The sequence below is a fragment of the Actinia tenebrosa genome, unplaced genomic scaffold (genome assembly GCF_029948245.1).
Source record: "Actinia tenebrosa isolate PJP-AT-01 unplaced genomic scaffold, QUT_ActTen_1.0 PGA_scaffold0__85_contigs__length_37466705, whole genome shotgun sequence".
NCBI classification, from domain to species: domain Eukaryota; kingdom Metazoa; phylum Cnidaria; class Anthozoa; order Actiniaria; family Actiniidae; genus Actinia; species Actinia tenebrosa.
In genome coordinates this window covers 15,105,499-15,118,961 of record NW_028292569.1, presented here as the reverse complement: position 1 = coordinate 15,118,961, position 13,463 = coordinate 15,105,499, and the positions used below count along the sequence as shown (strand labels likewise).

General features: G+C 36.7%; 3 protein-coding genes across 4 annotated transcripts in view; 1 reads left to right on the top strand and 2 right to left on the bottom strand.

Moving 5' to 3' along the window:
* Nucleotides 1–48: 48 nt before the first annotated feature.
* Nucleotides 49–5,337, bottom strand: LOC116295315 (nuclear FMR1 interacting protein 1-like). 2 transcript variants are annotated; one of them, XM_031703098.2, is made up of 10 exons: nucleotides 4,991–5,337; nucleotides 4,679–4,804; nucleotides 3,749–3,811; nucleotides 2,831–2,907; nucleotides 2,615–2,707; nucleotides 2,140–2,372; nucleotides 1,837–1,986; nucleotides 1,269–1,399; nucleotides 946–990; nucleotides 49–333 (listed from the first exon to the last, which is right to left on the bottom strand). In XM_031703098.2, the coding sequence occupies exons 1-10, from the start codon at nucleotides 5,225–5,227 to the stop codon at nucleotides 211–213; spliced, it is 1,278 nt and encodes a 425-aa protein (XP_031558958.1). In that variant the 5' UTR covers nucleotides 5,228–5,337; the 3' UTR covers nucleotides 49–210. The 2 variants fall into 2 exon arrangements, with proteins under 2 accessions (XP_031558958.1, XP_031558959.1); XM_031703099.2 differs by having other exon boundaries at nucleotides 3,773–3,811.
* A 2,411-nt stretch (nucleotides 5,338–7,748) lies between these two features.
* On the top strand, nucleotides 7,749–10,040 carry LOC116295325 (beta-1,3-galactosyltransferase 6-like). Its single transcript, XM_031703109.2, has 2 exons — nucleotides 7,749–8,562; nucleotides 9,059–10,040. Exons 1-2 carry the CDS (start codon nucleotides 7,749–7,751, stop codon nucleotides 9,310–9,312), a joined length of 1,068 nt encoding a protein of 355 aa, XP_031558969.1. The 3' UTR covers nucleotides 9,313–10,040.
* A 104-nt stretch (nucleotides 10,041–10,144) lies between these two features.
* The window catches only part of LOC116295318 (uncharacterized), a 29,894-nt gene continuing 26,575 nt past the window's right edge, over nucleotides 10,145–13,463 (bottom strand). Inside the window, exons 12-17 of the mRNA XM_031703102.2 lie at nucleotides 13,278–13,460; nucleotides 12,798–12,869; nucleotides 12,459–12,563; nucleotides 12,096–12,159; nucleotides 11,650–11,732; nucleotides 10,145–11,362 (exon numbers count right to left, since the gene is read on the bottom strand). Of these exons, the coding sequence (XP_031558962.1) occupies nucleotides 11,273–11,362; nucleotides 11,650–11,732; nucleotides 12,096–12,159; nucleotides 12,459–12,563; nucleotides 12,798–12,869; nucleotides 13,278–13,460 (597 nt within the window). The 3' untranslated portion in view covers nucleotides 10,145–11,272. The remainder of the gene's footprint in view (nucleotides 11,363–11,649; nucleotides 11,733–12,095; nucleotides 12,160–12,458; nucleotides 12,564–12,797; nucleotides 12,870–13,277; nucleotides 13,461–13,463) is intronic.

Here is a 13,463-nt window from a genome sequence, read left to right as displayed (position 1 = left end):
GTAACCTTAAGAATCGCCAAAAAAAGAATAATTTAAAAATACAAATGCTTTGTTTTCGATATTCTATTTTACTTAAATATCAATTATATACAATATAAATGAATAAATTTATATATATCAAGAAATTTTTGATGTCCTTGATTCGCTCAAGTGATTTCACCTACGCAAGCCGATTCAACCGGATGATCTCTCGTTGTAAAACCATCTTCGTCAATTAAGTTTCAAGTGCATATCGTTTTCTTGGGGAATAGCATCGAAGAAATTATTTTTTACGATGTATCGAATACACTGCAGAATAACATTACTCTCGTGTCGAATTTCTGGAGCCAGTAACTGTAGAAAAAAGAAAACGATATACCAGTGATGAATACGGTGGTTTCAGGGGAGAGTCCCAGGTTTTCATGACCCCTGTTGCAGGGATCACGAAGAGGGAAGAGCTGGGTGGGGCTGGGGGGTTAGTTTAGCCTTTTCACTTTTTGCTAAGGTACGTTTTTATTGGGGGAGGGGAGGGTCATCAGTAAAGAATTGGGTTTTTGTAGACAGTCTAAGTTTTTATTTTGACGGAAAGCTGTTTCTCTTTCGACCTAATGAAACCAAGTGAAACCCTCCCCACTCCACTAAAAGCTGTGCCTTCCCTAATATCCACCAACTTTCCAACAATCCCCCCTGCTCTTAGTGTTAAGCATACTAATATACTATATTTTCTAATCTTAGCCCCTACCCCACTTTTTAGGCAGCTCTGTGGTCCTTGTTTTGTCTCCTTTAAGGTAAGTACAGGTAATTTTATTCTTTCAGTATTTAGATCCTCTTTTGATCTCAGGTTGCATGAGTTCTGTATCTAGACTACTCAAAAGATGCTGGACCTACTCTTGGGTAAAACCCATGAAAATCGTTTAACCAATGTAGAATTAACTGGAGAGAATGTGAATTGTAAATATACCTTACCTTTTCTAACAGGGTAGGTTTTCTTTTTGCTTGCTTTTTCATGTTCTGTAATAATAGAAAGGAAGGGATTTAATCAATAGCATTCATTATACTTTGATCATCATCATCTACATGTATCATTACCATCATCATCCTCTCTTATTATAACCACAAGAGGTGGGGGTGCACACCTCCTGCATCTCTCCCCTAGATCCACCCCTTTACCACCATCATCTCTAACATCACAATCACCATTATCGTGCATAAGGTATTACTTTATTCAAGGGAGCTCCACCATAGGGATGTCAAAACTTTATAACAAAATTAAAAATCTTTGTAATTACCCTACGAGGTCCTTGTTCTCTGGTTCTTTTTCTTCTTCTAGGACTTGAATTCGAAGGCTTTGTCACTATATTTTCTTTTACAGTTTCCTTACCAGATGGCTTATCTTCTTTGCCATTATTGTTGTTAATTTCTGATGAAATAATTGTTGTCAAGAAAGGTGAGTTGCAACTAGAATTTATTCTGACCAGGCATTTATAGGAAAATACACAATGCTACATGATAGGTAAAAAAAATATACCCCATTAGGCTGCCTTCATAATGTATGGCAGGGGTTGGGGGGGGGGGGGGGGGGGGGGGGGGAGGGGCAGGTGAAAATTTGAAATGTCTAGAATAATAACTCAACACCTTTTTCCTTCCAAAATTTTTCCGATCCCCCCTCAATTTTACCTGTCCCCCTCTGCCATACATTATGAATGCAGCCTTATGTCAAGCATTTGCTTCTATTCTTAATCCATAAGCTTAGAATACCCCCTAAAACAGGGTGCTGCTGAACTGACAAGGAAATGTGTGTACCACAGACCAGCTACTAATTGGAAAAAATATAACTTGCTTGAATAAAATGCTCACCATTAGGTGTGCTTTCCTCATCACTTGACATGTCTCCATATGATGCACATAAAGACATAAGTGCAGAGGAACTGTCCTGGGTGGGGTCAGGGGTAGAATCTGGTTTTTGTACTTCTGATGTTTGTACAGCATTGATGATCTCACACTCACCTAAGAAATAACATAAGGAATATTATGCATTAATAAATGGAGAATTTACTTTATTTGCAATTATTATTAATATTGTAAGTTGAATAAAAATGATTTAAAAAAATGGACACACACATGAAAGTAAAAAAGTTAACAATAGGATTGAAGACTTACTATGTCCATTCGACTCACTAAGCAGTACTAACGACAGAGGGTCACCATCCTGCGCCTGGCATTTATTATCAGATATTTTATTTTCCGCTCTTGTTTGAAGGGTGTTTTGACCATTCTGTTCATGATTCTCATGATGCACTTTTTCATTTTCATTACAAAGTTTTCTATGGTTTCTTTGTTGATTTGGGCCTCTTTTCTGGTTGGTGTGAAATCTCTGGTTCTTTCCTCTGTATCTATTGTGATTAAAAATAATAATATTGCAAATTAATACTATTAAATACCAATGCATATACCAGGGCTTAAAGAAATGGCCAATCAGTCGCCTGTCATGATCACAGGCCAAATAAGTTTAAGCTTATACCTTATTTCTAGCTAAACTTTACTTGTCAAAATGACCGACAAGGCAAAGATTTGTTTCTGGGATGACCCCTTCACAAAATAATAGACCCAGTATACAAATTAACGATACACAAACCTATATGTCCTGTTTTGTGCCACTTGTCCGTTATCCCTTTTCTCTTTTTCCTCAGCCAGCTTCTTTTCAACATTCGCGACTGTTGGATATTTTCTACGGAAGAAACAAAGTCAATGATCTTGAAAACCCTTGTATGAAAGGTTACATTACCAGAAGGAGTCCATTTTCATGTTTTAGAGCTGGAGGAAATCAGGAAATAGGCACATAAATACATACTTCCTTCTTTCTTCTTTCCATTTTTCTATTTGCTCAGGCGTTTCCAAGACAATCCTCATTCTTCCTTCAGCATGGTTCTAAAAAATATTTGAATAATATTAACACTGATATCTGATTAGAAGCAGCTTATCCATTGCAAAACTGCCTTTCAGCTGATCAAAGTCATGCAGGGCACAGGCAACTCACGGATGGAATTAGAATTAGAGTGTTTAGCTTCATATAGCGGGAGGAAAACTAGAAAACCTGGAGAAAAAACCTTGAATCAAGGGAGACCTACTGGTATCAAAATCTGTCACTTTGTTTGAGCCCCTGAAATGCCAAACCTAAAAAAGGGAACTGGCCTTACGTTTTACATTTTCTTTTTACAAAAATAAAAAAATATATAAATGGCCATTGCATTTTACCTTTTACCAATTAAAATCTAAAAAGCCACCATTTTGTTGCCACAAAAAGGAGGGCCCTGGCCCCCCTTGGCTACCCCCTTGCTGAGTCTGAAAATCTGAACCTAAGACCCTAAAGGAGAGTGCACAAAAAGGATATCCTTAGGTTGTTCTCAATAGACATCATTTCTGCACTCACACATAATTTTTTTACCAACTGAATAGTAAGTATTCAATAGAAATGATAAGTAGCGGAGCATGGGTCGTAGTTTTGCCCTTCACTGAACTTATGCTGGTAGTAAGATTCTTGAGATGCAATCATACCACTTTATTGACACTAATTAATAGGTAGGCCTTTATGAGTTTGAGAAACAAGGTGCATTGTGGTCTAGCTTGAGTACGAACATAATTTGCTCATCATGCCTTATATGGTGTAGTTTGTACCCAACGAAGACCACAATGCATCTTGTTTCTCAAGGAAAAGACATGACTTGTTTTATATGTGTACTGGTGTGTGAATAATGCCCAAACTTTTTACCTGAATAAAATGAAGTTTAAGGACCTTTCTAGATGCCTTGAATGTACATCCTTCTTGTTCACACTAGAGAAATTATTACAAAAGTTGTGAGGTGTGTGCTTACAGCAATGTAATCATGATGTAGAGCATTAGAACTAAATAATAAATGTTAGCAAAAATAAACATATTCATATATGTACAAAATTCTGAAGATTGGCTGACATAAAATATTATTGGCTGACATCAACACAGGGAATGTGGAGATGGCCTTTACCTTTTCCCATACTATAGTCTCTCATTGTATTTCCCAATCTTAGCCCCTCCCCACTTTTTAGGGTGGTCTGTGGTCCTTGCAACATAAATTTTAACTTCATTATCAAAAAATCTTAGTTGTACTAGCACTTTTGCACTAATTGGGGACACTTTTCACTCCCATGCACAAACACTATTCTATGGACACAATACTCAACTCCTATGTTGATTTTTATGGAGGGAGGAAACTGGAGAAACTGGAAAAAACCCTTGTAGTATAGGAGAGAAAAACACACCAAACGAACTCAATTCACATGATATGGTGTATGCAGGCTCAAACTAGTGAACTGAACCTTTAGACCACAGTGTTGAACTAAGAAACGTTAGGCAGTACTTCAGCCAAAAAATTTCAGTTCAGTCCTCTTGACTGGTCCCATGTTAATTATTCCAGGGGCATGGCAAAAACCCAGGAATGGGGGGGGGGGGGGGGGGATGGTGGCACATGTGTCCCCCCTCTTCCCTACATATACTCTAATGAATCAGTCTGATAAGGCCAGCCCGAGTCATCATCATATCTGGTGCTTGAGCAGCTGTTATTTTCAGCCCTGGATTATTGTGCTCTCAAATATCATATACATACTAAAATATCATCATCATTCTGTCATCATCATCATCACCATCAACACACTATAACCTCACCTCCACGTGTGTAGCAAGATGAGCATCAAGTATCTGTTTTGTATTAAAAACTCTTTCACAAACATCACAAGAATACTCCTGAGCTGACTTCTCTTCGTCTCTACCTCTTTTATCATTATGTTCAACCTAAGAAAGTCGAAGCGTTAGGATTAGTATATGTAATAGGACTCCATGCTGTCCAATTAAGAAAATAATTGGACAGTTACCTATATGGGATTAATGAGAAGCTGTATAATTATATTATAAACATCAAATTGAATCAGATGAATGACCAAAATAGTTACAATAATGTAGAGATAAGATGTTGCTTACGTTGTTTCTTTGCTGCTGTTGCGGCCTTTGATGAAACTGTTGGTTGTTATTAAAGGTAGAACCTCTATAAAATGGAGCCCTTGGTACAACTGCTTGATTCCATGTATGATGATGATTAAACCCTGGCATGAACGGTGCAAAAGGACCTCGTGGTGGTACTGCCACGTTCGGCATTAAAAATTCTCCGTTTATATGATTTGGAGGCGTATTCCAGTTCGGTGGAGGAAGTCGATACATCTTGCAATTTAAATCGACTAAATTCAAGTGAAATGAGTTTTATACCTTCGATTCTAGCTCAAAAAAAAAAAAAACACAGTCTACAACGAACTAAATGTCAGCCATGGTGGATTTAGTTGCACCACGTGTAGCATGGAGACTAGGTATCAGTGTAAATAAAACACAGGTAACCCACAATCCAAAAATACATCATCAAGAAAAATTTGGGAGTGGTCATTAGTTGTACGTGGGGCGCGGGTTGGGGTAAATATGGAGGGTGGCAAATTATGATTTTAACTTAAACCAGCCTTGTTAATAGTCAACATAGGATATCTGCTGTATTTTATCTTTACCTTTAAACTAGGGTTACACTGCAATGGGAGGTGGAAGGAGGGTGTGCATTTTTCGCACCACTTTGGTTCTCACCTTCTGACCTGCAAATTTTATTGAACCCTGAACAACAAACTTTTAGCTGATCAAATTCAAGGCATGGCTAGTTCAAGGTTAGGTTTTAGGTTTAAGAGGGGCAAAATCTGGTGAAAATCCCCTAAATTAAGGGAGAGACCTACCCACGACAAACTCTACTCACTTGTACATGTGATGCTGAGTTCAAGATTCAAACCTAAGACCCCAGAGGAGAGAGGTGAGTGCACTACTACTATATACAAACAGAGGAACTGTCATTTAATCTATAATTTTTCTTATCCTTACACTTCAACTTCAGAATAAATTTCATTTTAATATTTTATCTAAATTCACAAACCAGAGTGGATTGAAAATAATATCCTTTTCCTATTTACAGTTATTTTGTTTGCTTTACATCTCATTACATAGTAAATATGTTTTTGTTCCATTTCCATTCCCACAGTTTTCCACTGTTCACAATTTCAAGTATTTTTTTAGTACACTTGGAAGATTCAAGTTTTCAACATAGTTGATATCAACTTTGTCAAGTATTACCTTTCGGCAGAAATTCTTAAGGGAAAAGTCATTATCAGGAACCTTATAGACTTCGACGTCATACTTCAGCTCATTAGAAGAACTGAGATTCTGACATTTGAAAATGGCAAACTGCGAATTGCATGAAGATAACAATAAGTGGCTCCCTACGACAGCATCATTACCTGTGATATTTACACTCCCTATTATTTCTAAAGAAAAAGCATCTAAAAACAAGATGTTCTTGCTGGATGAAGGTAATTCTTTATATGTCACTAATAAACTCCCTTGTTTTAAAAATGTTACACTTTCTACTGTGTCATAAAAGAAATGGGAAGGGATCAATGATACGTCAAATAAATCTGCTAAGACATTTCCAGTGCTTACTTCAAATAACACCAAAGCCAAATGCTGATCATTATCTACATCATCATCGTCATCATCATTTCCATCATCATCATCAACTTCATCAGAACTGTTACCATCAGTCACTCGTTTGCTTGAATGATATTGTGATTTTCTGACACAAAGTGACAAATATAATAGGTCAGAGTGATATGGATTGAATGCCAGCATATAAATTTCTATCACTGAATTACTATCACGGTAACCAGCACTCAACTTAGGGGTCTTCACGCTGCACTCCTTGGTATTCAAGTTGAAGATTCTGATTTGGATTGCTTCTTCTTCCTCTGAGGGACCTGTTGCTGCCACTAATGAAAAATCTCCGTTCACAGAGGCATTGATGTAAGGATTATACTCCATCAGCCCATAGCAGCCCCCCTGTGCAATTTTTGGATCAATAGGCCATATCGCCACCAGTTTTCCAATCCTTGTGTCCAAGTCGATCATAAAAATATGACCTTCACTTGAATATGCTAGTATTTTTCCTCCATAATTACTTCCCTTGATCAAGTTTTGAAGGTATATCTTCTGGTAGTCGACGGGGCTGTTCACTGAGTCGCTGCTGTCAAATTCAACACTTCGCTCATACAGGGTAACCGTACCATCCAACTCAGTAAAGCTAAACAGAACCTGGTCAGGCTCCGAGAAAAACAAATGTCCAAAACGGCCATTTAAATTAAACTTCTCTCTGTAATCGTATTCTTCATTCTCATCGTACTTGAATTTGTACTTTTGCTGGACCATTTTCACAAACTCCAAATTTTCTTCTGGAAATTTCTTCGTTCGATCGTTGTCTTCAAACCACGTCTTTAGATCTTGCTTGTACAAAAGCTGACACTCGTAGTCGACAAGGTCCATAGTTCTAAACCATAAATATAAAGCAAATAAAAAGCTATTTTAAAATAACGAAAAAACAGCTTTAAATTTCCAGGCAAGAACAAAAACCACAGGTAATCCAAAACTCTAAACATTTCCACAGGGTGCCCAAGCAACATAATTCTTTCTTTATTTTTCCAAATTATGATGATTACATTTGATTTTAAAAGTCAAGCACGGAGCCCTGATACCCCGTAAAGTAGTTAATATGTTTGTTTTTTTAAATTTCATTTACAGTAAGATACGAAAATGTTCAATTATTGATAACACGTTGCTGTGTTTATAAATCCCAGGCCCTTTGCCCGTCGTTTAAAAATTAAACATGGTTTCTTGCAGGAGGCTGATTTTGAAATATGCTTTATTTAAACCCTTGAGAGCTCTGTTTGCTTTATTTGTAATAGTCGTATTCCTCGTGATTATTCTTACTGGAGATCCTGATTTAGATCGTTACAAGATCAAGAAATTTCAACGGGATGAGAAGGCAGTTGACAAAGGGACGTTTGAATCAAAACTCAAGGAACTTGAACCGCAAAAAGACCAAACTGATAATACAAAACCACCTAAAACGAGCAGTTTTCTATTCATTATGATACTTACTTCACCCAAAGGGACAGAACGAAGAGATGCTATCCGAAATACGTGGCTTAAACTGGACAATTCAGGACAGTACATGGCAAAATTCATCATTGGAGGAAAGTCTCTCACAAGATCAGAACGTGGTATGCTTGAAGCAGAAAACGACAATTATGAAGATTTAGTAATCATTCCAGACATGAAAGATGGCTATCATGAACTGACAAATAAAGTCTTACAAGGTTTCAGATGGATTGATCAACATATAGATTGTTCATATGTGCTCAAGGCAGATGATGACTCTTTTGTGAGGTTAGATGCTGTACTCTCAGAACTGGAAGGACAGACTGAAGAGGCAAAGGATCCACTTTATTGGGGATTTTTTAGAGGAAATGCTAACGTCAAGCGTAGAGGTCAATGGGCAGAGAAGAAATGGGTGTTATGTGACCACTATCTACCTTACGCTAATGGTGGCGGCTATATATTGTCTAGTAAATTAATTAATTTCATTAGCAAGAACTGGGAGTTTTTCCAGTTATACAATAGTGAAGATGTCTCTGTAGGTAAGAAATGCATCAGGGCAAATTATGTTTTGTGTGTGTGTGAGTGTGGGGGGTTGCAAAGGGGGACTGTTGGAACTGAACACCAGATGGCGTGGTTCCCGAATACTGTAATACCTATTCCAAAAGTTGATGGAAAAACTGTATAGAGTTGGCATTGCAGTGCATTGTAAGACTGTTTAGGCAATTGTTAAGATTGTTGCCACATTAACATCAGGGTGGTAATGTTTATAAACATCATGTTTACCCACTAGACATTTGGAGGTAAAAGAGTTGACATTGCAAAAAATTGTGAGTTGGTCTTTCTTTTCCCAATCCTATCAGATTCTTCTTCTGCAACAGTCCTTCTTAACGGTGCCAACAGTGTCTCTGTACAGAGACACAGACACAGGGGATTGGCTGAAGTACCAGGATATGACTTTCCGGTCCCAAACACCACCATCGTTGTTTATTAATTTGATAATCATCTATAATTCATTAGTTCATTTCTTTTGCGTAGGTACATGGCTGGCACCACTAAAAGTGCATCGCCTTCATGACACACGCTTTGACACAGAGTACCGTTCACGTGGTTGTAACAATCTCCACATTGTGAGCCACAAACAGAGTATTCAGGATATGTATAGTAAATATGAGAGTTTACAAAAAACTGGCAAGCTATGTGAGGAGGAAGAGGAAATCCGTAACTCTTTTGAGTATGACTGGAAGGTCCCTCCTTCACAGTGCTGTAAACGACAGTCTGGACTTCCATAGCTTAAGATTTCTATCGATAAAGTCAATAGAAGTCAAAAGCAGCTAGAAAATGTACTGCAGGCCTAAAGTAATGGCTGGACATCAGACAAGGTCTGGCCAGAAATGGGACTCGTCCAGTCAAATCTTTGTATTACCACTCATTTTGACCAGTAACTTTTAGCCAGAAATGAGGTATGCTAGATGTAAAATTAATTTGGCCCGTGATTATGGCTAGCGACTGATCAACCTTTATTTTAAGTCCTCACTGTTGATAACATATAGAGGATGGAAAATAACAAAGTTAGAATGGGCATGACATATACATCAATGGAATTTTTTTTCCCCTTTCGCTTGTGCATATTGATTTTTCATTTCACTTGCCAGGACATCTTTTCCCATTTCAGGCCAATGTTATTCCTTTGATAATAAAATTTTTTTCCTAATCATTACTAGCACAGAAAGAAATAACACTAAAGGGAATGATAAGAATTACACTATAGATTTAAAATAGTGAAAAATAGATTATAACAATTGTCTCCATGGGCAAAATATAATATCATTCAATTATATTAAGAGAGTACAGACTCAAAAGGGACATTTCACTATTAATATTTTCGAAAACTTTCAAATATAAATTTTATTTAAGAATTTAAGAATGTTGCTCACGTATAATAATATTATCCAGTCTAATTTATAAGCAATACCTTTTACTAAGCAACATCATAACAATAATAATAAATTTTAGCACTCCAATGCGATTCTAATATATTCTAGATATTTTTCCTTTTTAAAAAACATTTAGGATATTATTTTATTCAACTGCTATAATAATTATGAACTTCAAAAGTCAAAATTAAGTTATAACAAACATTTAATATTAAGTGCCTTAATAAAGATGCACAATTTGACATATATATACACCAGGCTTTACTACCATTATCGTTAAAGTGCAACCCACAAAGTTCAAAGTCTTATTTGCCGACTAGCGTTTCAACGACCATCAATCAAAGAACTGAAATAATCTAATTCTCTAAAATCTTTAATTCAGTCCAAAATTTCCCTCAAAATATTGCTTTTCTATTGTAGTTCTTTGATAGCCTGTGTGCGTCACATCTGGAACTTTCTTCGTAAATAGCACAGACTTCAAAAGAAAAGGCCAGGTGGCAGGCTATTCTTTGATTGACAGTCATTAAAATGCCAGTCAGCAAACAACGCATTGAACTTTGTGGGTCCCACTTCAACGATAATGGTAGTAAATTTTATAGCTATCAATACCATCAATACCGTATCTTGGAATTAATAATAATAATAATTTCACTATGATATGTCCTAATAAGATATTTCTTTCTTAAAACATTGAGATTATTCTTATTCACCTGTAGTATGTATAAAATGACAATACTATCTACTATCTTGAATAATAAATTTCACTATTAATATAATATATCCTAATAAGTTATCTCTTCCCTCAAACAAATTAATATTTTTTACCTGTAGTACAATTGATGTGACAATACCGGGCGTATTTGATTTTTTTCATAAACATGTAAAAAATATATGAATAAATTAACTTTCTCTGAGATTATGTATTCTAAAGATATAAGAATTTTATTTGTTCTTTTTTTTCAATAAGCTGACATGTAGATAAGCTGTGAAAGACGTAATATTTACAGGCTAGGGTGATGAAAGGCCTGGGGGGGGGGGTTCCCTGGGGGCATATAAATCACCTTTCAAATGGTGAAATCATGCCTCAGGAAATGGCCATTTCAAGTTTTGAGAAAATAAAAACAGTCAAAATTATGAAAAATAATCCTATACCACCCTACTTATAGAAGTAGAAATAAATGCTTCAGTTCTTCTTGTGACTAGAACACTAAATTAGATACCATATGCCCAACAAGGCTTATTGAAACAACTATTTTTTTTCTTTAATAAAAATCTTAATAAGAATATCTCTGAATATTTTTCTGTTAGGTGATTATCAACACGTTGAGCTCAGACTGGGATCTGCCTTAGTTGCCATGACAACCATGAGTTTCTCATTGGGTACCAGGCCACTTGGCTGCACAACCTAAGTATTTCAAACACAATGAACAATTAAGTGAATTATTTATTTATTGTTTGCAATTTATATGGTGGGGTAGAGGGGGAGGGGCAAGATAAATGGATCTCCACCACCCCAACCCACTGGGCTGCTATTCAGGCTACTTTCACATAGCGAGTATGAGCATGGACACCCGGGGGAAGGGGGGGGTACTCTTGCCCGCTTAGGGTAGGGATGACATTCTTTTTCAGAAAAAAATCACAGTCATTCTCTTTCGGTTTCTTCGCTGATGGCCAAAACATCACACTTCTTACCTCTAAAAGATCTGTAGGTGTCATGTTACTTAAATTGACGAACTGTGAGATTAATTGCTTTGCCATCTCATCCATACTATTGTCTGCATGAAAAGACATTGCATTTTTAAGCACTTTGTAATCAGACTATTGTGAAAAGATTGAATTGTGGCTAGCTAGCTGTTTGAACAAGTAATCATATCATAAATGTGTATTTCCAGAAAATATCCATATACCCCCAACACAGTCGGAGGGAATTGTAAAAGGAACCCCATACCCCCAGGACTTCCAATTATGTTCCATACAAACTCTGTAATTTTGTTCTTTCTCTGACCCCCTCCCCTCCAGAATTTCAAATTTCCTACATGGGTGGGGTATGGATATTTTCAGGAACTGTATTTGTATCTATTTATTGTATCAATAATATCTATTGTCACATGATAACTGCCCATAATGTTTAAACTCACCCATTTTACTACTCCATATTTTAGACCATTCCACAATCGCTTTAAATTTGGAAACTTCATTCACCTATGAAAAAGTGAATAAATTATTACCAAAATTTTAGTTCCAGAAGCATTAGCCCCCCTCCCCTCGCCCAATGGAAAAAAGATTGAAGGACCCCACTTTCCCCACGTCCCCTCCAATGGAAAGAATGCTTATCTCTTCCCATTACCTGCAGGAAAAGTTACAGACTATGCCCACCCCCCTTCCCCTTAGACCCATACCCTCCCATAGGGGGGAGGAGTGGACTAGACCCATATGTATCCCCAAGAAAGGTTCTAGAAGTCCCAAAGTTAAAATACAGAGTGCATCAACAACTGTCCTACCTTGTTTAGTTTTGAGAGTACTACGTTAAAGCTCTTGTCTGATAAAAGACTAACTGCACTAATGTCTAATTCCTTGATTTCTACCTCTGTTAAGAACACAGCAATCTAGAAAGAAGGAAAAATAATTTTTTTTAAATGGAGAATTTGTAAAATGAGTGGCTGGCAAAAAGATTCCCCTGTGCATAGCAGCCCTTGGGAAAGGATGCAAGCAGAAAAGGCTGTTGTGAGAAAAGAGATAAATAAAGGTGCGAACCCATTCTACTATTATGCAAGTCTAAAGTATAAGTATATAAAATAAGGAAGTAAATCTTTTGTATTTTGTTATTATTTTGTTTGTACCTTGTCTCTTATCATTTGTTGCACCTCAGGGTAACTTGTGTACTGATCTATTGACTGCAGCATTGTGTAAAACTATAAACAGAATTGAAAACAAAATTAATGATGTTGATATCTAGATTATCTATGTTACAGTTCAATGCGTTTCCCTGTTGAAATGTGTATTGTAACACACAACGTTTTTAATGGCACATGCCTATGGAACCAAAACCTGCTTCATCATGATGACAATTCTGCATAATATGTGCTATTGATTTCTGTATGACCCCTTGAGCTTGGTTCACAATGACACAACATGGTTGTTACATGATAAAAGGGGTCTTCTTGATGTAGCAAGCTTTATTGTATTCTGAGTAGGGTTTTTGTGTTAGCTCCAAATTCATTACCCTTGGCAATTGTTTTGTCTTCATGGTTCAGGTGCATGTCTTGGAATACCAAGAAAGAGCAGATAAAAATTCAAGCAAGTTCAACTTGATTCCTTACCATTGATGCATCAAGACATTCCTCGATACTGTCTACACAGACTTGCTTTACTTCAGGTATTTCATAGCACTGAGCAGCACACAACAGTCCAGGAAGGATCCTTGATGTAATATGGCAAGATCCAGTGTGAAGATATCTTAACAATGCTTCAAATACATCTGGCTCAAACTCGTCAATGATGTACTG